The 20,938-nt window shown below is 37.5% G+C and overlaps 2 protein-coding genes across 7 annotated transcripts in view; both read right to left on the reverse strand.

The window, feature by feature from the left end:
* The window catches only part of LOC128017223 (insulin receptor substrate 1-B-like), a 46,583-nt gene extending 41,590 nt beyond the window's left edge, over nt 1-4,993 (reverse strand). For 2 of the 3 annotated variants that reach the window (XM_052602496.1, XM_052602497.1), the window contains exon 1: nt 4,163-4,925. In XM_052602496.1, the coding sequence (XP_052458456.1) occupies nt 4,163-4,511 (349 nt within the window). In that variant the 5' untranslated portion in view covers nt 4,512-4,925. Of the gene's footprint in view, nt 1-4,162 lie in introns of all 3 variants that reach the window. The other variant, XM_052602498.1, reaches the window with a different exon arrangement.
* Nucleotides 4,994-6,275: 1,282 nt separating this feature from the next.
* Nucleotides 6,276-17,932, reverse strand: LOC128017225 (arf-GAP domain and FG repeat-containing protein 1). 4 transcript variants are annotated; one of them, XM_052602500.1, is made up of 15 exons: nt 17,197-17,930; nt 16,974-17,024; nt 16,507-16,600; nt 15,192-15,307; nt 14,889-15,039; nt 13,691-13,817; nt 13,392-13,496; nt 12,613-12,645; nt 10,752-10,940; nt 10,523-10,607; nt 10,313-10,359; nt 9,857-9,940; nt 8,807-8,911; nt 8,514-8,584; nt 6,276-7,227 (listed from the first exon to the last, which is right to left on the reverse strand). In XM_052602500.1, exons 1-15 carry the CDS (start codon nt 17,361-17,363, stop codon nt 7,180-7,182), a joined length of 1,473 nt encoding a protein of 490 aa, XP_052458460.1. In that variant the 5' UTR covers nt 17,364-17,930; the 3' UTR covers nt 6,276-7,179. The 4 variants fall into 4 exon arrangements, with proteins under 4 accessions (XP_052458460.1, XP_052458463.1, XP_052458461.1 ...); XM_052602503.1 differs by having other exon boundaries at nt 16,961-17,024; nt 17,197-17,264; XM_052602501.1 differs by lacking the exon at nt 12,613-12,645 and having other exon boundaries at nt 17,197-17,932.
* Nucleotides 17,933-20,938: the final 3,006 nt, after the last annotated feature.

Consider the following 20,938-nt stretch of genomic DNA (forward strand, 5'->3'; position numbering starts at 1 on the left):
GATTTGAAAATATACTGTCAAATCATATCTAAATATTGTTCAATATACCCAATACGAAAATGAACACTTTACAGTTGGTTTTGTGACTGTAAGACATTGTAAAATGTTAACTGCAAATGCTATTGAAATTACAAACATGTATGCCAATGTCATATTTAACTTTTGTATATAGACGTCAGCTTCCTGTAGGCTGCGTTTCCAATACTTCACAGTTCACACTCCTGTTCAGTCAGCGGCAGTAAATGCACCATTTAAGATGGTTTGCCAACTGCCATAAAACATCTAAAGAAAAAGAAGGCCGTGTTTTCAAAATGCATTGTGAGCCAAAGTAGACCATGAAGACATTTGGTGCAACAGGTTTACAATTTAATTTAGGCTCATAACGCTTTTGGGATTTTCTCTGTGATTACAAAATGAACTATAAAAATGAAGTCTATAAACCTCCACCAGGGTTTATCTATGGTCTAGAGGCATTATCAACCAAGAAACTCATCAACGCCATTGATAGTTGCGGGCTTAAAGGGTTAAATTATTAAAATTATGTCATTAATGACACCCTCATGTTGTTCCAAACCCGTAAGACCTCCGTTTATCTTTGGAACACAGTTCAAGATATTTTAGATTTAGTCCGAGAGCTCTCAGTCCCTCCATTGTGTGCACGGTATACTGTCCATGTCCAGAAAGGTAAAAAAAACATCATCAAAGAAACGTTAGTCCATGTGACATCAGAGTGACAGTTAGAATTTTTTTAAGCATCAAAAATACATTTTGGTCCAAAAATAGCAAAAACTACGACTTTATTCAGCATTGTCTTCTCTTCCGTGTCTGTTGTGAGAGAGTTCAAAACAAAGCGGTTTGTGATATCTGGTTCGCGAACAAATCATTCAATGTAACCGGATCTTTTTGAACCAGTTCACCAAATCGAACTGAATCGTTTTAAACGGTTCGCGTCTCCAATACGCATTAATCCACAAATGACTTAAGCTGTTAACTTTTTTAATGTGGCTGACACTCCCTCTGAGTTCAAACAAACCAATATCCCGGTGTAATTCATTTACTCAAACAGTACACTAGGGCTGAAACGATTCCTCGAGTAACTTGATTACAAAAAATGACTGAGGCAAATTCCTCTGCCTCGAAGCCTCTTTTAATTTATTTTAAATCTCACATCAGGTTCTTTCGCAATGATTTTTTTAATGTGACACAACTTGTTTATGTCACCCACAAAGCGGAAGGAGACACAAGCGCTGCGTCCGAAATCTCATACTGCAAGGAGTCAGCAGTGTTTTGATTTGAGGGCGCGGGCAAACGCAAAGAGAACGTTGTGGCTTGTGTCCATTGCAAGATAGAGCCGGCATACCACAACTAGGGCCCTATGATTTCCGCAATGCAGAAAACGCGGAGGGAATCGCCGAATCCAATCATAAAAACGGAATTTACAGTTTAAAGCGGAATGGCACGGAATTTGCCAAATTTTGAATGAATTCATCAAAAATAGGTCATTGCACTTACATCAAATCACGATATGGACTAATATCTGTAAATAACAGTCTATTTGAATTTGAATCCTGCATGTTCTGTGTGTCTGTCTTAATGAATGGAGCAGAAGGGCGTCTTCCTGCATTAACACACACTGAAGCGCGTGACACTCGTGGTGATTTCAGCATCTGCTGTCTCACTAAATAAGGACATGAACACATGAACAACATCTCCAGACCAGAAATGCTCTGACAGTCACTTCATGAGCACTTGACTGTTTGATTTGAGTAAAACTAGCGTCACATCATCACATACAAAGAACTGTAAAGGTACGTCAACCCGTCAAAATAAAAGTCCTGTGTTACTATTGTTCAGCAGAATTTACATAGCCTACTACAAAAAAAAAAAATAATAATTTTTTTAAGGTTTAATCACACAACATTTCTTCCATGTTTTAGTTTTAATAGTAAATCCCGTTTGTTTACCAAAAAGTAAGTTTGCTTAATTTTCAATAATTAAAAGATTAATTAAATTAATGTTTTGTGTGTTTAATGTTTAATGTGCATCTCAGAAAATGCTTTATTTAAAACCCTAACTGAATGGCACTTAAATGCACTTAATTAATCTGTCAACTTTGTTTTCATTGTTCACAGTACAAGTACAGACAGAGAAACAAATTTTTATTTTTGATGTATGCATTGCAATCTATGCATTTAAAAAGTAAAAAAAAAAATCTTTCTATAAAAGGAAACTTAGTTGTTCATTTTAAGATACCCAGGAGTCTTATTTTCTCTTGTATAATTACTATTGCACTTTAATTAAACAAAAACACACTTTATCCGATTACTCAATTAATTGATGGAATTTTTGGTAGAATACTTGATTACTAAAATATTCGATATCTACAGCCCTACAGTACACTGACTGAACTGCTGTGAAGAGAGAACTGAAGATGAACACTGAGCCGAGCCAGATTATGACTCGTTCACGAGTCAAGAACCGGTTGCATCGGTTTTCGGATCACCAGTAGTTCTTTCGGACAGTTCGATTCAATAAACTGGTTGAAGAAAACGGTTCACCGGCTCTTTTGCGCACAACGTAATGGCGTCATTGGCGATGATTGCCCTTAATTCAAGCCTTTGGTTCACCTGGGCTCATAACACTAGCACAGAATCAGTTCAGAATCAATCACCAAAAGATTCAGTTCGGTTCAGACGCTCTGTGTGTCAGTCTGCTTCACGCTGAATCACACATGCGCAGTATCATCAGCTCCTCGGTTCTCGAATCGTACGCGTCTGACAGAAACGGTTCTTGACTCGAGAATGAGTCAGTCTGTTGTTCATTATCTGGCTCGGCTCGGTGTTCATCTTCAGTTCTCTCTTCACAGCAGTTCAGCCCTAGTGTACTGTTTGAGTGCATGCATTACTCCAGGGTATTGGTTTGTTTGAACTCTGAGGGAGTGTCAGCCACATTAAAAAAGTTAACAGCTTAAGTCATTTGTGGATTAATGTGTATTGGAGACGCGAACCGTTTAAAACGATTCCGTTCGATTTGGTGAACTGGTTCAAAAAGGTTAAATCGAATGATTCGTTCGTGAACCGGATATCACAAACTGCTTTGTTTTGAACTCTCGCAACAGACACAGAAGAGAAGATAATGCTGAATAAAGTCGTAGTTTTTGCTATTTTTGGACCAAAATGTATTTCTGATAAATATTCTAACTGACCCTCTGATGTCACATGGACTCCTTTGATGATGTTTTTACTACCTTTCTGGACATGGACAGTATACCGTACACACAGCTTCAATGGAGGGACTGAGCTCTCGGACTAAATCTACTTTGTTCTGAAGATAAATGGAGGTCTTACTGGTTTGGAACGACATGAGGTTGAATTATTTATGACATAATTTAGATTTTTGGGTGAACTATCCCTTTAATGACGAAAATGTCAGGATAAGTAACGTAATTCAGTCGCTATAAAATAATTCAACATGAACCTGTGAAAATATTTTGCAACTCATTAGTTAATCCCACAAACTTCAATCTCTGTCAGTTTGATATTACTCTTCTGTGTGAGCTTTCAACCAATGATTAACCGGAGCTCCACAAGGACCGCCTCCCTCATTTCCATGTTGCAATGCACAGACAAGTAAAAATAAATAAATTAATAAATCTGGGGAAAAAAATGTGGGAATTAAAAAAAAATGTATGCATGAATAAATACATTTAAAAATAAATACATATATGAATTAAATATACAAATAAATAAGAGGATTATTCAATTAAATTAAAAAAGAATACAAATAAATATAGAAAATACATATAGTAAAAAGGTCAAAAATAAATCCAGGATTACATCTTATTAAAAAATTAATTATTTTTGTTTTTATCAAGTCATTTACTTCTTTATTTATTTTCCTGCTATTACATATATTTATTTCATTTCTGCAGGTTTGGTCCTCCATAGATGAGGACCCAAAGTCTCCATTACTAAAGCAACGAGAAAGTCTGTGGATGTGTTCTAATCTACCATTTTACATGAAACTACAGCACATTTATTTCATTATACAGGAGAAATTGGAGGAGATGGCAAGCAAGATGCAATGAAACGAAGCTTATCGCGTTAACACCTAAGTTAACCACTCTTCTGCAATCTCTTGATGCTTTATTTCTCAGACTTACTCTTGCATTGAAGTTCCACCATCGCCTGGTACCATTCCTCCTGGTCCGTCTCGTTCTCCGCCGCCACCACGAAACTCTCAGCCCGCGTGTAGAGCACTATCATGTGTTTATTCTTCGAGTCGGCCCGTTTGTTGATGTTGAAGCACGTCTCCAGCGCCAAAGCCTTTTTAGGCACGGGCGCTTTACCTCTAAATTTCTTTTCGCTCTCGTAGTACTCGAGTCGAGCCGGGCCGCGCTCCGAAGCCGTCCGAAGCACAAAGTACCGCCGGTGCATGGATTTCTGTTTGCGGAGATACCCGCTTTTACGGACGTCCTCTGTGCTGCTCTGCGAGTCGGTGTTGTTCTCCATGTCTCGCGGGGTCTGTTTTGCTCAACCGCGCTGAAAAAAGTTCAGCCCTAGAAGTTGCAGACGAAAACAAATATAACCTCCTTCCACCTCTTCTGTATCAAAAAAAGTCATGTGCACATAAGGCCAGGGAAGTTCCAAGAAGCAGTTTCTTTAAAAAAAAATATATATATTAAACGCTACGCTTTTCCATGCATGAGTCGAGCAGAAAGAGGGAGCAGACGAGTCCTCGAGCGCGCACACGCGAGCACATGTGGAGCGGCGCGCGAGAAATAGCGCAACTATTACTATTTAGAAGAAGCTTTGGGAGTTAAATAATCTCATTACTGTAGTGTACACTAGACAGCTCCTCGTCACCCCTCCTCTCCAGCGCAGCGTTCACTGCTACTGTGTGAAGCTCTGTCACCCATCAGTCTTCTGTAGTGTGTGTTTGTGTGTGTGTGTGTGTGTGAGAGAGCGAGAGAGAGAGTGTGAGGGAGGGAGAGGGCGCGCGGAGAGTTAAAGCTGTGTAGAGCGCGAGGATGTGGATCAGAATCGGATTTCATTAGCCTCTGTCTGGACTGTCCTGACTCAACACTGCTTAAAACAAATTACACTTTTTTAACGGTCAAAAATGTATTCGTTTAAAGAACAGTATCTGTTTTGTTAGCAGTAGTAATAATAGTAGGAGTAATATTTTTATTTTTTTTACTAAGGAATTCAACATTGGTTATCTTGTGATTGGTATAAAATGTATTAAGTAGCCTACACAATTTGTATTTTATTTCTTTGCGTCGTCATTTTGCACGAATTTACATATTAATGTTGCCCATTTAATTCAATTGGGATTTTAAAGCAAAACAATACAGTAAGTATTAGTAGCCTACCAAGTGGTATTTATTTACATTTAATAGTTACTAGTGCAACCGAAAAAAAAAAACTGTTCTGTAGAATACTAATCACTGTAGGATTATTTACTATTTTAAGTAGTTAGCCTACATAAAATAAATACTTGTTTGAAGTAATAAACGTTCATTGTTACACTCCTCGTCATAAATCTATTAAGTTATTGCAGAAAATTTGTAGAAGTGATAAATAGAAGGAAAACAATGAGCAAAATACTTAAAAATAAGTCTGTTGTATCATCCTTTAATACATTGCCAAACATTTTTGGTTCTACTTTCCGTGAGGAGAAAAATGGTTTGGCTGTACCGTATGAATAAGTCTGTAATGCAGGTGTAGATTATAAATAATAAATAAAAGAAAAAATAAACAAATTAAATCCTCAAATTCTTTATTAAATAATTTAAATACTTATTTACTTTTATTCAAAAAGATTATTTGCGACCCCTAGTGTACTAATTGGTCCGTTGCAGCTGAGTTTTTGACAACGTGGACAGGACATTTATGATTTTAGGTAAAAAAATTATATTAAAATGATATTAATAAATATATATGGCGATGTGTGCATTTTTAGAAGATGCAGTGGTTAACCCAAGTAATACTTTGAAGTAAATATATAAATGAACATGGCTATTTCAACTATAATTCTATCAAACCTCAATCACCCGATCATAAAAATTAGACAAGGTCAAGTGTGAGGTGAAATTGATACTTTTCATTTTAATTTTTAGTTGAAAGCCCTAATGTTCATAGAGTGCAAATACATTCAAAATGCAATAATAATCTTCACAGAATACAAATGATGCTGTCGTAAAAAGATATTGCATGAAATTCCAAAAGCAGCAAATTCAGTTTGATTTGCATCACATAAATAAACAATACACATTGACACAACAGTTATGGACAGCTTTATGCACATGGATACATCTGGATACAAAGACATTCTATATGAATCCTTTTGCAAAAGAAGTAATTTCTACATTATACAGAAAACTTGACGATATTAGACAATTTTTGGTCCATACAAGGAACATTTTTTCCCTCATAATAACTGAAACTGCAGTACATTCAGCAGCTTCCTGCTCAGCTTGAGAAGCGCATGCAGTTCAACAATGCACACACAAATACTTATTAACGTTTTAATTGAAACGTCAATGTCAAAATAAATAGAAACAAGCCTGGCATACATTCACAGACAGAAAAGTGAAGGAAATGCCTGTTTTGTTTATGCCATTTCTTTAACATGCATCTGAATCAAATAAACCAAATCGGCACTGAGGAGAAATGCATTAGTGAGATGATCTGAAGCTTGAATTGCTCCTATTTTACTATAATGTGTCGACCTCAGTGTTTGAGTGTAGTAAGTGGGCACTCAGGTTAGGGTGAAATTGGCACGAGAAGTTCTAATGTGTGGAAAGATCAAAGCAGCAGCTTGTGTGTGTGTGTGTGTGTGTGTGTGTGTGAGTGAATGGCTCTCATAAGCACCTTTCATCTGAAGTTCTCATTCCTGATATGAGGCAAAACCCACACAAATGTACACAAACACACACACAATCACATCTTAATTTATAGCATCTGGTACAAAAGGGAATGTACAAACAACACTCGCGCGCACACATACAACAAAGCATGTACAAATAGTTACTGTACATGTACAATATCTGCTAACAAACGCACACACCTTTAAACATACATGAAGATGCACACAAAAGTGTTGGGTGTTTTCCTTTAGGTATGGCAAAGTAAACAAGCTCCACTCGCTCTCCTCTTTCTCCATGGCCGAGGTGGTTCAGATGAAAGGGTTCAGTGATGCTCCTCTGCTCGGGTAAACATTCCCCTAAGAGAAGTCACAGAGACGCTCTTAACCCCTCACACACACATACTGAAAAATGTTGTATGCTTATAGAAGTCTAAGACCAGTGCTGGGCAGATTGCTTAAAAATTGTAGTCCATTAAACACCACATTACGGCAGGGTTTCCCAAACTAGGGTTTGTGAAGGAACTGCAGGAGGTTTGTATGTAAAAATAAACTAATAATTAAAAGAACAGTTCACCCAAAAATGAACATTTGCTGAAAATGTACTCGTTCTCAGGCCATCCAACATGTGGATGAGTTTCATCGGAACAGATTTGGAGAAATTGCTCCCCAACGGATCCTCTGCAGTGAATGGGTGCCGTCAAAATGACAGTTCAAAGAGCTGACATACATCACATAATCCACAAGTTATCAACACAACTCCAGTCCATCAGGTAACATCTTACAAAGTGAAAAGCTGCGTGTTTGTGATAAATCCACCATTAAAATGTTTTTAACTTTAAACCATCACTTCTGGCTAAAATACAAGTTAATAATCCATAATAACGATTCCTTCAGTCAAAAAGCCCACCCAGTTTTCATCTCACATCAAAATCCACATGTATTTGTTTAGAACTGTTTTGAACGTTTTGTCTGTAAACACTGCTTGATCTATGCACATTTCTCTCCTGATTCAGGTGAGACAACTTTTTCATTTTTGAAAGAAAATATTAGCGAACTCGTATTTTAGCTGGAAATGACTTGATGGGTTTGTTTATTACAAACACGCAACATTTTGTTTCACAAGATTTTAACTGATGGACTGAATGTGGATTATTGTGATGTTTTTATCAGCTGTTTGGACTCATTCTGACGGCACCCATTCACTACAGAGGATCACGTGATGGGTTACTGAATTTCTCCAAATCTGATGAAGAGACAAACTCATCTACATCTTGGATAGCCTGAGCAGGAGTACATTTTCTGCTAATCTTAAATCTTAAAAATCTGCAAAACAAATAAATAATTTTAAATTAAAAATAAAATAAAAAAAACGTACTAAAAAAGACTAAATATTTAATTTATTTTATTCTATATGGCCCCTCAATCTTCCTTCCTTTCCCTTGATGAATGTAATGTAATCTAATTACAAGTATTTAATTTTTGCATAAAATAAAAATATAAAAATTACATAAAAATTACATAAAATCAGTTACTACCCAGCACAGGTTAAAGTCTGTAATTTAGTTGAAACTACAGTCTGTAAATGATTTTATTTACTAAACCCCTTTTATTAACTCTTAGAATAGAAAGAGAATCATGCTTACAGTAAAAGGGTTGACAGACATTGGTCGTGGGACTTTAGGTACAGACTCTGGGGCAGGAAATGAGTTGAAACCTACAAACAAAAACCATCAGGATAAAAATAGCACATATTTCACTTCAGCTCAATGAAACGGCCAGTCTCTGTGGTCATCTTGAGTTTTCACTCTGCAGGGTCTCTTCTTAAGTGCTAATTCCTGGCTGATTCTTAATGGACTAATTCATTAATGGACTATTTTAAGAACAAGAGTTTCACTGCCATTAAGGAGATTTAAAGACTTAAGCTTGCTATACTCACCGTTCGCTTCCTGGTTACTAGACTGTTGGTGTGAAAAAGCACTTTGGGTGGCAGGTGCAGGAAAAGAGACAGATTGAGGAAAGACGGCTGAGGAGGAGGCATCATCTGTCAATCAGAAAGCCAAGATGTCCTGAACATTGCATTTAAACACAATAAACATATGAATATCTATCTATCTGAAATCTGATTGAACAATCGGTCCATCTGTCTATATATCCATCAGCCTGTGTGTCTGTCATGTTTATGTCTATATGTATGTGTAGATCAGCAGACATGCAGTCACACAATATCTAGATACAATAGTTAGAGTTGTGTTTTACTCTGGACATAAAAGACAGTTTGCATGTTTGAAAAGAGTGTCAGCACTCAGGACATCATGATAAATGTGCTGGCTGCTAAAAACAAAGTGTATTATTTAACACTTGGAATTCAGCCAACAATACATCCAGCAAACCACTCTCTTTGCATCGGTATTCCACCGTGACATCACTGTTTGTGTTGGCTTTGAGATCTACCGCTAGGTTTACAGCATTTGTGGGAGTAAGCATTTTATTTGATTTATTAGAGTAGGGTCTCACAATAGATCCACAAGGGAACACCAGCATATCCAGTTATCAGATTCATTGCTTTATGGATTAAGTTCCTTTTAAGCCAAGGACACTCTATCAGATTTATAGCACTGTAAAAATGTATCCTTCGCGAGACATAACCATGGGCTTGTGTCCCAAAATCAGATTAATGCTGACTCTTGGCTGCATAGACCTTTCAGTGGGAAATGTCCATATATGTCACTGATCAAATTAAGGCTTGGTTAATCTGCAGTCTGGAATCTATAGGGGTTGCATGCATTTCTTTACAGTCAGTTTCTAAGATAACCTCAGTCCATAAATACATTTTATTGATATACTAAAGGTAAAAACTGATCCTAGCTCTGATTTCTTTCTAAAAGTGCTGCTAACATCACACTTCAAAAATCTGCATTGACTGCATTACAGGCTTCCTGTTTTCCAAAAGGCAAAAATGAAGTGGACATGGGTGCACATCTCTTACCTGAGGCTGTGCTTTTGAAGGGGTTACTAGGAGACAGAATAGGCTGGGTGCAACTGGCTGTAGAATTGAAGGGGTTTGGGAAATCTGGAAGAGAGAGAGAAAAATGTGTGGTTGTGTATCACACACTGCAGAACGTCTCTCATTAGCATTAATTGTACTTGGGATCCGATCCAGTTTTGACTTAATTATTGTGAACTTGCAGATGTTTCCATCTAAGAGACTTTTTGCTATAAGGTCATCCAAATGTTGAGTGTCACCCCCAAGTTATGGTTCTGTTTAGAAAATCTCTGGGAAATTTGATGATTCTGTATCTATATATTTAAATCTAACATAACGTGTTTACTCAAAAATAACTTAATAAAGTTGAAAACAGAAAGGCAATGCATGCTGCACATCAGATTCAGTTCTGGACTGGCTAACTAGCTGAAGTACAGATTACTACTCTGAATTGCTCACATGCAAAGGTTTGAGATCCAGAGGTGGCCTCTGGAACACCTGGAGAGCTGCAAAAGAGAGAAAAATAGATTGAGGGAAACTAAAGACAATTCACTAGTTCACAGAAATGCCATAAACAATCATCTAAACAGTAATGTGGGTTGGAAGATATTGTTTTTCTATTTAGTTTTGGTTTATGTGTAATAACTTCTATTTTATTTGAAGTTTTACCTTGCAGGGGTGGAACTTGAGGACGGTCGGTTACTGAAGAGGGTGCTGTACTGAGGGGGTCCATCAGAGGGAGCTGTTGTAATGGCTACAAAAGTGTTAAAGTGCTTGTCAAATCTACATACTGCGTGTAGCAACAACCGTTTTACATTATTTGATAAACTGAGAAACTGTAGGTTTAGTAATGTTATAAGAAAAAGGTACAGATAATTTCCATAACATTATTTCTTACCTGTGACAGGTGTGTTGTCTAAGAACACTTTATCAAGCTGTGATAAGGCTGCATACTTATCCTGAGTGACAGGGGGTGGAGCAGCAGAACTTAGCGTGCTGTGGGCGTGGCTTAGACCCCCAAAATCCAAACTCAGCGATTTAGGAAAAGCTCTAAATGGAGCTCCACCCCCAGTTGACAGAGTGCGACCTGTACCAATCAGAAAATCTATCAGTGATGATAGTCAAAAGTATTTTGCAGTTAGTGCTATTTTCAATAACTGAAATAAAGCTGAAATAAAATACAAATATTATATGAAATACTTAAACGAAAATTAGAAATGTTGTCTTGGCAACTATCTGAAAAAAGTTCAAGTTAAATCACTACAATTACTAAAGTTGAAACTGAAATAAATATAAATTAAACCTTAAAAAAGATACTAATAAAAATCCCAAAACAACACATCAAAATGAATAAAATGTAAACTATAAGAATCAAAAATATAAAAATAAAAGCTAATTCCAAATGTTAATAAATACTAAATGAGTAAGACACTATTTGATATATATATATATATATATATATATATATATATATATATATATATATATATATATATATATATATATATATATATATATATATATAGCTTTAGGTTTAAATTTAAGAATATAACATCTACATTTTCCCCATGCATTCTGAAAAGTATCTAAATCTTTTACATACACATGTTCAGATTCAAAGGAGAAATTCAGACAACCATGCAGTTCTATGCTATATTTTTATATTTTATGAAGAATGTTCAAAATGCCATGCAAAATTAACTGACAAGATGCTAGAGTGATGCCAAATTGTTGCAATGCTTGTTCTAGAAGCATCGTTCAGTGGTTTTTAAGCTATTCTGGGTGGTTGCTAGGTAGTTGCTAACCGGCCCAAGTCAAAAGGTCTCACCCCTGAGTTTCTATGATATTCTAGTCTCTAGATGTGGCTCATGTCAGTCCTTTGATGTTAGCTGATAGGATTTTTCTGCCTGTATTTATTGTCTGTGAGGCAAAAATCATACGTCCAACCACTTTAGAGAAGTAACTGCACCCCTCTCCTCAACAAGCTGCACGAGTTGTGATGATCACACGTCCATAGCATGAAAGCATTATTTGCTGAAGTTTAATAAACAAGATGATTTAACCACATCCTAATATTCCTCAAACAATTCTACACACTCTTCCACATCAACAGATTATTGGTGAGTACAGACGTGAGACAGGTCTGGGCTATTGTCTAAATATACCTTTACTTTAAAGCCTGTGCCTTTTTCATTATCAAAGAGCAGATTGTCTCTCCTTGACCTGGCACAGCTGTGATGTAGGGCTTTGAAGTATCTGGCTGGAGCAGGGTCCAGGACACATTCAATATCATTCTGTGACTTTAGCATGGCACTGCTGGTATTTAGAAACTCTGCAGTGAGAAACATCTCTGAAGCTTGGCTGAACTAGGTGATGAGCAAAGGTGCTTTCAAAATAGCTTCCTAGATTTTGTAGCTCGTTTTACTTTACTGGCTTAAATAATACTTCAAACAGCTGAAATCCTGAATATCTGTCTGTATTTATCTTCTCTAAGACTAGCTTGGTCATCTGATCTTGATCTAAACCACAGTCTTTCCACTGGGTTATTGTTAACAGCATTATTGCATGGAGGCTCAATTATGCATAGCATTAAACTCTTCCTCTGCCTCTTTCTGTTTCTTTCTCTATGACATGCTCACATATGCACAAAGATTATATTTTATTTTGCTTGTCATGGCTGGCCAGATGGTCGGAGGTATAGCTGAAGTGTCTGCATTGCGCAATCACTCATAATTACATACAACGTTTAAGCGACTTACCTAAAGTAAAGCTGTTTTTGAAAGTGCTACTTGCTGTGAAATAAAGGATAAGGGAAGGAAGATGAGATGAAATGAAACTGTTATGACTCAATATTGAAGAAAGAATTGATGGACAATGAATTTTTAAACACTACAGAAATGTAGCTATACAGTGGGATCCAAAATTTTGGGACGGCAATACAATGTTTCAATGCAATTTTCATCCAAAATTTTTGCACGCTGATAAATAAATATGACTTCACGTTGTGTCAATCATGTTTACACACTGCTTCAGAAACTCTCATCTGTCATAACAAATTTCGGATCAGGTTTGATTTTCTGCGTTTTCGCATTCTGTACCATGCATTTTGATAGGAAAGGATGGTGAATACAAAAAAAAAAAAAAACTCGGTGTGCATAGATCTTAACTCTAAAATGCACATAAGTTTCATTTAAGTTACTTAGTTTTTTTCTCCATTTGTTAACATGTCAATGTCACAATTTTGCTTACTCTTGATTAGTGGCTTATAAATAATGCAGAATTTTAATTATTACTCTCTAATCTGAATTATATTAAATATATTATTTTCAAATTCCGATCACAGCTTACTTTTAAATTTAAATCATAATATTTAAAACAAATCTCTTTGTTTTTTAAGTGTTTCAAAAACATTATATCTATTTCCAGGTTTAAATAAAATGAAACCCCAGATTTTCGATGTGGACTTTTGAATCCCATTTCATACTTCACAGAAATGTATTCTATGTGATAGACACAATACGTGCGTGTCTTTGCGTACCTGAAGGACGTGGAAGGGCTGGAAAGGAGGAGGGATGATTCTGGTGTCCCATTCCCGAAGAAATCGTTCCTGGTCTCTGTCTCTCCACACCACTTAACAATGTGTCTTAGACAGAGAGAGAGGAACATAAAATAAAACTGACAGAATAAATTATAGTTTAATGATGAGTCACGGTACAGTACAACTGTGTTTATAATCAGAAGAGGGAGGTAGATAAGACAGAAGCAGGGGGAAGGGGGGACAGGAAAAGTGGAAGAAAGCAAAGCAGATGGGTAGAGAAGAGAGTTTAAAGGCTGTACCTTTAATGGGATGATCTCTGAAGCTCTGTGAGCGAGTTGGTCTGGCAGTGAACACCTCAGTACAGCTATCAGCTGAGGAGACGGCAGGACCTCTATCCCATATTGACAACTGGGACTGGGACTGGCACTGTGGGGACACACACACACATTCAGTATTAAAAATCAGATCGGCACCCTCGGTGTGACACATTTTGGGGCTGGTTTTCAGATCAGAGATGAAAGCATGTAAAGGCTGGAATAGTTTACATGACTTTTAAAATCTTTTAAAACACTCTGCATTATATACTTGCCAACTTTGTAAATAGAGACAATAGAAAAACTGATCATCATACGCTACACTACTGAGGATCACACACTACCACACTACCAGGAAGATCTCATGCTGAAACATCTGCCTTGTTTCTAGGAGACGCATGACAAATTTAAACCACATGTGTTCTAAAATTGGCTGAAAATATCAAACATGGATGGAATCATAGTCTCAAGCTAAAAAAAAAACAGAGTCTGTGAACATCATACACTATGCGATTCTCTATGAAATTTGTCAACTCAAATCTGCAGACTGGCATGACTTTCGTCAACTAGCATCAGCTTCTCCAGACTGTATCTCCTGTACCTCCTAAAATGCGTAATAAATATGCTTTAAATCCTGTTGTCCTCTACAGTGGACATGTATGAAATCGTTGTCTTTTTATAATTTTTTTAACTCTATAATATTTTCCTGAGATGTTACAAAATATTGTTATTTTTCATAAGGGATTTAAATTTGATTACTTAATTAATGTCATTTTTAAGGTCCAAGGAGAGGGAGTGGTCATGGTGAAACATTGAAACATTTGCTATCTCTGCTTTCCTTATTTTTGTTTTGTTTTTGTTATTATTAGTTAAGTTAGACGTTGAACTTGAGTTAGATTGGTTTTGATTGTTTGTTTTTTTCCTTTGGTGCCACTTGTGTCCTTTTCCCCTCTGTTTTTTTATTTTGTTCTCTTCTAATGTTTAGATAAAAATTGTATATATATATATATTTTTTTTTTCCTTTTTGCTATTTTGATACTTTTACATTATTTCTATAATTACTATTTTATTGTAAAAAGAAACCACGTTTGATCGAATTTTTTTGTCATTTCTCTCTCATTTTCTTTTGTCTTCAAATCTTTTTTTTTTTTTACTTCCAAAGCTTTCCTCATTTCTTCCTCACCAGCATGCGAGTGGGTCGGGTAGTGGGGTTCAGAGGATGTCCAGGCGGAGGCTGATTCTGAGCGGGACCGTGTGGAACTGGAACAGCCTGAACCCCTGGACCCCAGGGGGACTCGTTCACATCCCTGCGAATCTTGCTCTTCGAGAAATGCCTGGAAAAACAGACACTTCTTAGTATTGCATTCTTTGACTTTCATCTACACATAATGCAGAGAGAAAAAGCAGAATGGTTTAGGGCATGTATTGATTATTCGGTTTGATCCACACTGAAACTGCCTTTATGACCACACTTCTTCTCACTCACCATTTCTTTCTCTCATATTTGTCCTGCAAGAACTCTTTCAGCTTCTGTGTGTCACGCACGTCAAAACAGCCATCTGTTTTGAGGTCAAATGTGCAGAGCCAAGTCCTCCTTCCAACCTAACGACCCCATAAACCAAGAACATAATTAATCTCATGAACAATCTTTATACAGCCTGTTACAGGCCAATCGTCATATAGCCTAGTTTGCTAGCATTTTAACGTGAAATTAAGACTATGCACCATTATTTAGAAAGCATATTGCATCTTTGTGGTTATGTTTGCAGTTAACTAAAAATCTTTATTATTACTAAACATAAATAGTTAATGTTAACATGTCAAACAGCTACTGTTTGTTGCATTACAAGGAAACGAATATGTGTTCTAATATGATGTTTCAGAGTCCAAATGCATACATTTTTAGCATAGAATAAGCTTAGATGCAATTTATTAGGCTCAGTTACGCTTTGTGATTTGTGTGTGGATCAGTAACGATTTAGCCGTGTAGTTTTCATTTATCATTCACTTCAATGTCATCACTTGCATTGATATTTGCTGTGCATGTCTGTTCCTTCTCATACTCAAAGTGCTTTACTGACAGTAAGAGGAGGAATGAAACAAATGAAGTTATGCAAGCAATGGCACCCACCCTCTGAGCATTCAGAGTTGGCTTCAACTGCAATGAGCAAGAATCCTGGAGTGCCAATTGTGGGTGTGAATGTGAGCATGTGTGTGTGTTGGTCGGAGAGTGAAAGAGCAGTGTCTGTACTTGAACCCCATTCAGATTTGCTCACACATTTACGGGAAAACCACAGTACTAAAAAAAAAATCGATATATTATTCTGTGCCCACTCACCATTTAAGCACAGATGATTTAATACAAAACATAATAGAGGCTCTTGGTGTCAAGCTATCCAACATTTGCTCCATCCACAACTAAGTTAGCCTGGTTCTGCAGTTTTATGATGAAAGGCATCAGATGTTTTTAGTCTTTCTATAGTTTTCTATGGATGGCCTAGATGATTTTACATGCACATCCACTGTACATGTACAGCCAAATATAAACTATGAAAGTCTATCCCTTACACATGTGGTATTTTCTATTAATAGAATTCAGAGTATGATATATATGAAGTTGTTCATGTTTAAAATCAGACAATGCACAGTATGTATATGCAAATTATGCTCTATATTTGTGTTTTTCTAATGATTTTGAAAAACACCAATACACATTTGCCATCTTGTATGACCTCTAAAAATGAAAGGCAAGTGGTTCCCAGCATCTCTTATGAGCATGTACTGCTAGACCTGTCATTCACCTCGTTCCCATGGTTTTGCAAAAACTCCACTTCCTGTTGGGAGAAGGTTGTCATGGAAATAGACTTAACTCTGTGGGGTGGGTTGAGCCCTCTCCTGAAACACAAACAAACCGCAAGCACAAACTGCGTGGTTAAACACAGGTTCGGAGGAAACGTTCAATGGGTGGTCATTTATTTTAATACAAACAGGAGACACGTGTGAGATAAACAGTGCAGGATGTGACAGGGCTGTGAACGTGAACAACAACCTCTTGCAACAACAAATTACAAAACTGTGAAGGAAGTGTGCTGCTTTTTTTCTCTCTCTCTCCAGTGCTAGTGAAGAACTAGCTATTTGTGTACATACAGTAAGTGCAGTTGCATAGTGAAATCGTGTAGAACTTGAAGTAGAAGCACCGCTCAGTGGAATCACTCACACCATTCATTTGCTGACATGCAGAAAACACGCGCTTACATTGATGCCAAACCTGAAATCATGACGAAATGATACGTAAAACGCAAGCGAGCCCAGGACACGCCTGAAAACGACAAAGTAGTAATTACCGACTGACTTGAATGTAAACACAACTAGAGATCTCTCAAACGCACGCTCACAGCGCTACAATGTAGTCACATAATTTTTTTCCGGAGTTCGCCGAAGAACGCGAATCAGAATCTTGACGTGTGATAATCACATGCATTATTACTCACAGCATTCCGGAGCATGACGTGCATACGAAGCAGCCCACGGTGATGTCGATGTAAGTCACCCCGGGCTGGCTGCACTCGAAGCAGTGCTTGTTTATTCCCGTCTGGGCGAGCTCTCGGACCTTGCGGGCGCATATCTCCTGGTTGTCCCGGTGCTTTCGGTTCGACATGCTGGAGCCCTGCAGTCGCGCGCACTCCCTGGCCCTTAAGACTGTTGTGGGGGTGCCGTTCACTCGCCCGTCGTCACACTTTAATTCCCCCGCCGTAGTACGTTTCTTCTCACGCCTGCATTCTGAAAGCGACTACGGTGACTGGTGGTCTTCTCATGCACTGACTTGAATTGACATGAGACGATCTTACATGCGTAGTCTCCCGTGGTCACGACTGACCGATCCGCCCGGAGTTTTTCCCACCGCCCTGTTTATTTATTCATTGCGGGGCGCAAAGAAAATCCGATTCTCCCGGAGCGGGATCATTATTCTTCCGCGCTCTGCTGATTCCTCTCCGTTCACGGCGCGCAGACTCCGCTGTTGCGCACCCAGTTCTCCGATTCTCTAATTCTGAGGGGAATGCGAACATAAACCAAGAAGAGGATGAAGGAGGCAACTTAGTGCACACTGCGCCTCTGGAAAGCGAATAAAGGCAGCGGGATAAGTGGGGACTAATCTGCTTAACAGGGTGTTTTGTTTGTGATGGCTGTGTGCTCATTATTTTGTGCTTATTTATTTCCAGTGTTACCCAGCAACGTGAGATTTTTTATCTCGTACACGAGTAGGGTTTATCACGCCCTTCTGTATGACGTTTGAAATAAAAAATGCTGTCCTTCGTGTGTTTATTAACTCTTTGAATGAAGCACCCAATCAATACTATGCAGTGGGAACCACCATTGGGGGGGGGGAAAGAATAGCATAATGATCAAAACGAAAACACGTTTGATTAATTTTAAGCGAGTGCATCCTTTTGACGCATTCTCGTGTTATATCACATTAACGGAGACATCCCGCCAGTTATACTGATGTAATGTTGGCCTGGTTCCTGGTCTTGCACTGAGTGAAAACAGAACACAGGATGCGTTAACTGCAGTGGCAATTTACCACCAGCAGAGGAAGCTGTTTCGCCAAACATCCGATTTAGCTTTAAGGGTAATTTAAATTGGTTAACATAAATAATCTTTAAGGTCACTAGTACAGATAGCACACGTACGTCTGTTAAAGATCGCTTCATCTGCAAAACATCTGCTGTGTACAAATATCTGACAGTCAGTTTTACTTGCTAAATCAAACACATTAAAAACATTTTCTTAACGTATTTGATATCTGAAAGAATCAAATTAAATTAAATAAGAAAATAGTATATCAATATAAACAATTAGAAAAATAAAGAAAATATATACTGGGATAGTGAGGTGTTCCCAGGCCAGCCGATAGATATAGTCCCTACAGTGTGTCATCGGTCTTGCCCGGGGCCTTCTCCCGGTGGGACGTGTCCAGAACACCTCCCCAGGAAGGCGTCCAGGAGGCATCCAGAACAGATGCCCAAGCCACCTCAGCTGGCTTCTCTTGATGTGGAGGAGCAGCGGCTCTACTCTGAGCTCCTCTCGAGTGGCCGATCTCTAAGGGAGCGCCCAGCCACCCTACGGAGAAAGCTCCTTTAGGCCGCCTGTATCCGGGATCTTGTCCATTTGGTCATTACCCACTGCTCATGACCAAATGTGACAGTAGGAACCTAGATCGAAGGGTAAATCGAGATCTCTGCCTTGCTGCTCAGCTCCTTCTTCAGCACGACAGACAGGAATCACCGCATCACTGCAGAAGCTGCACCTATCCGCTTGTCAGTCTCCTGCTCCATCCTTCCCTCATAAACAAGACCCCAAAATTCTTGAACTCTACTTGAGGCAGATGCTGATTCTCATCCCAGCCACTTCACACTCGGCTGCAAACTGTCCCAGTGCACGCTGAAGGTCCTGGCCCGATGAAGGCAACATGACAACATCATCTGCAAAAAGCAGAGATGAAATCATGTGGTCCCCAAACTGGACACCTTCCGGTACACAGAGCGGATCTCATCCACTTGTCACCGAGAAGCTTCTTAACAGTAGAACGACAAAGTCCCCAGTTGGAGCACTTTCCAGCACCCCTCCCAAAGACTCCAGGATAAAATATATTCCATTTGTTGAAATTTACAAAATATAGTGGATTAAGCATTACATTACGTCAAGGTTTCTGAAACTGGGGTTTGTGAAGGAATTGCAGGAGGTTTGTGAGATTAACAAAAAAATTACCATTAAATAAATCATAAAAATGTAAAATTAAATAATTGTAAAAATACATAAAGATAAATGAAACACATTCTAAAAAAAGAAAAGTATTATTTTATTTGTTCACCTACATGATATGTGACAATTACCTGAACCTGCAAATTTGACACTTAATTATTAAAATATTTATTTTAAAATTTTAAGGTTACTTTATGTAAATATATTATATGAAAGATATAAAGAAAGACAAAAAAAAGAGGAAAATTAGAAATAATGTGAATCTGTGCAATTTAATGTGTTTGAAAGACAAATGCCTTCCAAAGACATTGTAATAGATGGTTAAATAAACTACTGAGTGATAATTCAAATAAAAATGAATTGTGTTCATCAGTAGTTCATGCAACTTTGAAACACCTGAAATTATATTTGTTAAAACTCAAAGGCTGTGTAGCAACCTGACTAGTGAGTGATCTCTGTTTGAATGTCCACAAAACTGCAAGACTTTCTGAGTGTATATATAAGATTTGAAATTTTAGGAAGGAACAAATTAAAAGATGAAAAAGAGTAATTAGGAAAAATGATAAATTATGAATACTTTATTGCTATTGTGTGAATAATATGCAATAATTTAATCCATAAAAAAGTAACTGTAGTCTGATTATGAGTATTTTAAAATGTACCTAATTTAGTCTCAATATAAGTACTTACATTTTGAAATCAGATTATGTAATCAAGATTGCATGTAACCAGTTATACCCAGCTCTGATGATTAGGCCTATGCTAAAATGAGTAGCAAGAGTAGACTTGCCACTACTTTGTTTACATCGATTGAGAGAGATATGTGTTGGTAAAGTTTTATTTAGCCTTCATGTGTAGACGTAGGCGTACACTTGCTGCATGGGATTATTTTAAGTTTACATCTTTGACTCAGACTCACAGTTTTTGCTTGTGTTTCAGTTTTCACTTGATTTCTTTCAATGCTGTCAGGTGGGGCTGTCTTATGAACAACAGGTTTAACCGGGACTTTGTATAACCTGCAAACAGATTTAGTGACAAAAGCAGTGCGTCTTTGTTGACACGTGATGTAGAAACTATGGGGAAAACTCTCTGAAAAACCCTTCATATGAAACTGAGATGTGGAGGACTAGTCATTCACTTGTCTTTTCCTTTTGAAATAACTGACTACACAAAAAAAAAAAAAAAAAAATGCTGGTTTATTTCAACCCAAATTTGGACTAAACAAGCTTTTGGGTTAAAATTTTAATGTAAAAATGTATCCCAACTGTTGGGTTAGTCCATATTTGACCCAAATTTGGGTTGAAAGAACCCAGCATTTTTTTTAGAGTGTAGGCTTTATGAGACTAAAGCAAAATGATTAAAACAAGGTATATTTTTCAGGTAACCTAAGCCATAAATAATAAGTAATAGCATCGGAAGCATAATAAATGTTATTCTCTCTTGAAAACAGCTAATCCACAACCTGCCAAT

The sequence above is a fragment of the Carassius gibelio genome, chromosome A7 (genome assembly GCF_023724105.1).
Source record: "Carassius gibelio isolate Cgi1373 ecotype wild population from Czech Republic chromosome A7, carGib1.2-hapl.c, whole genome shotgun sequence".
NCBI lineage: Eukaryota > Metazoa > Chordata > Actinopteri > Cypriniformes > Cyprinidae > Carassius > Carassius gibelio.

Coding starts and splice junctions, on each gene's coding strand:
- LOC128017225 (XM_052602500.1), bottom strand. CDS start 17,363: ATGTCGAACCGAAAGCACCGGGACAACCAGGAGATATGCGCCCGCAAG. Junction 17,025..17,196: donor ACGTCATGCTCCGGAATGCT/GTGAGTAATAAT, acceptor TGTCGTTTTCAG/GCGTGTCCTGGGCTCGCTTG. Junction 9,941..10,312: donor TGGATCTCAAACCTTTGCAT/GTGAGCAATTCA, acceptor TCTCTCTTCCAG/ATTTCCCAAACCCCTTCAAT.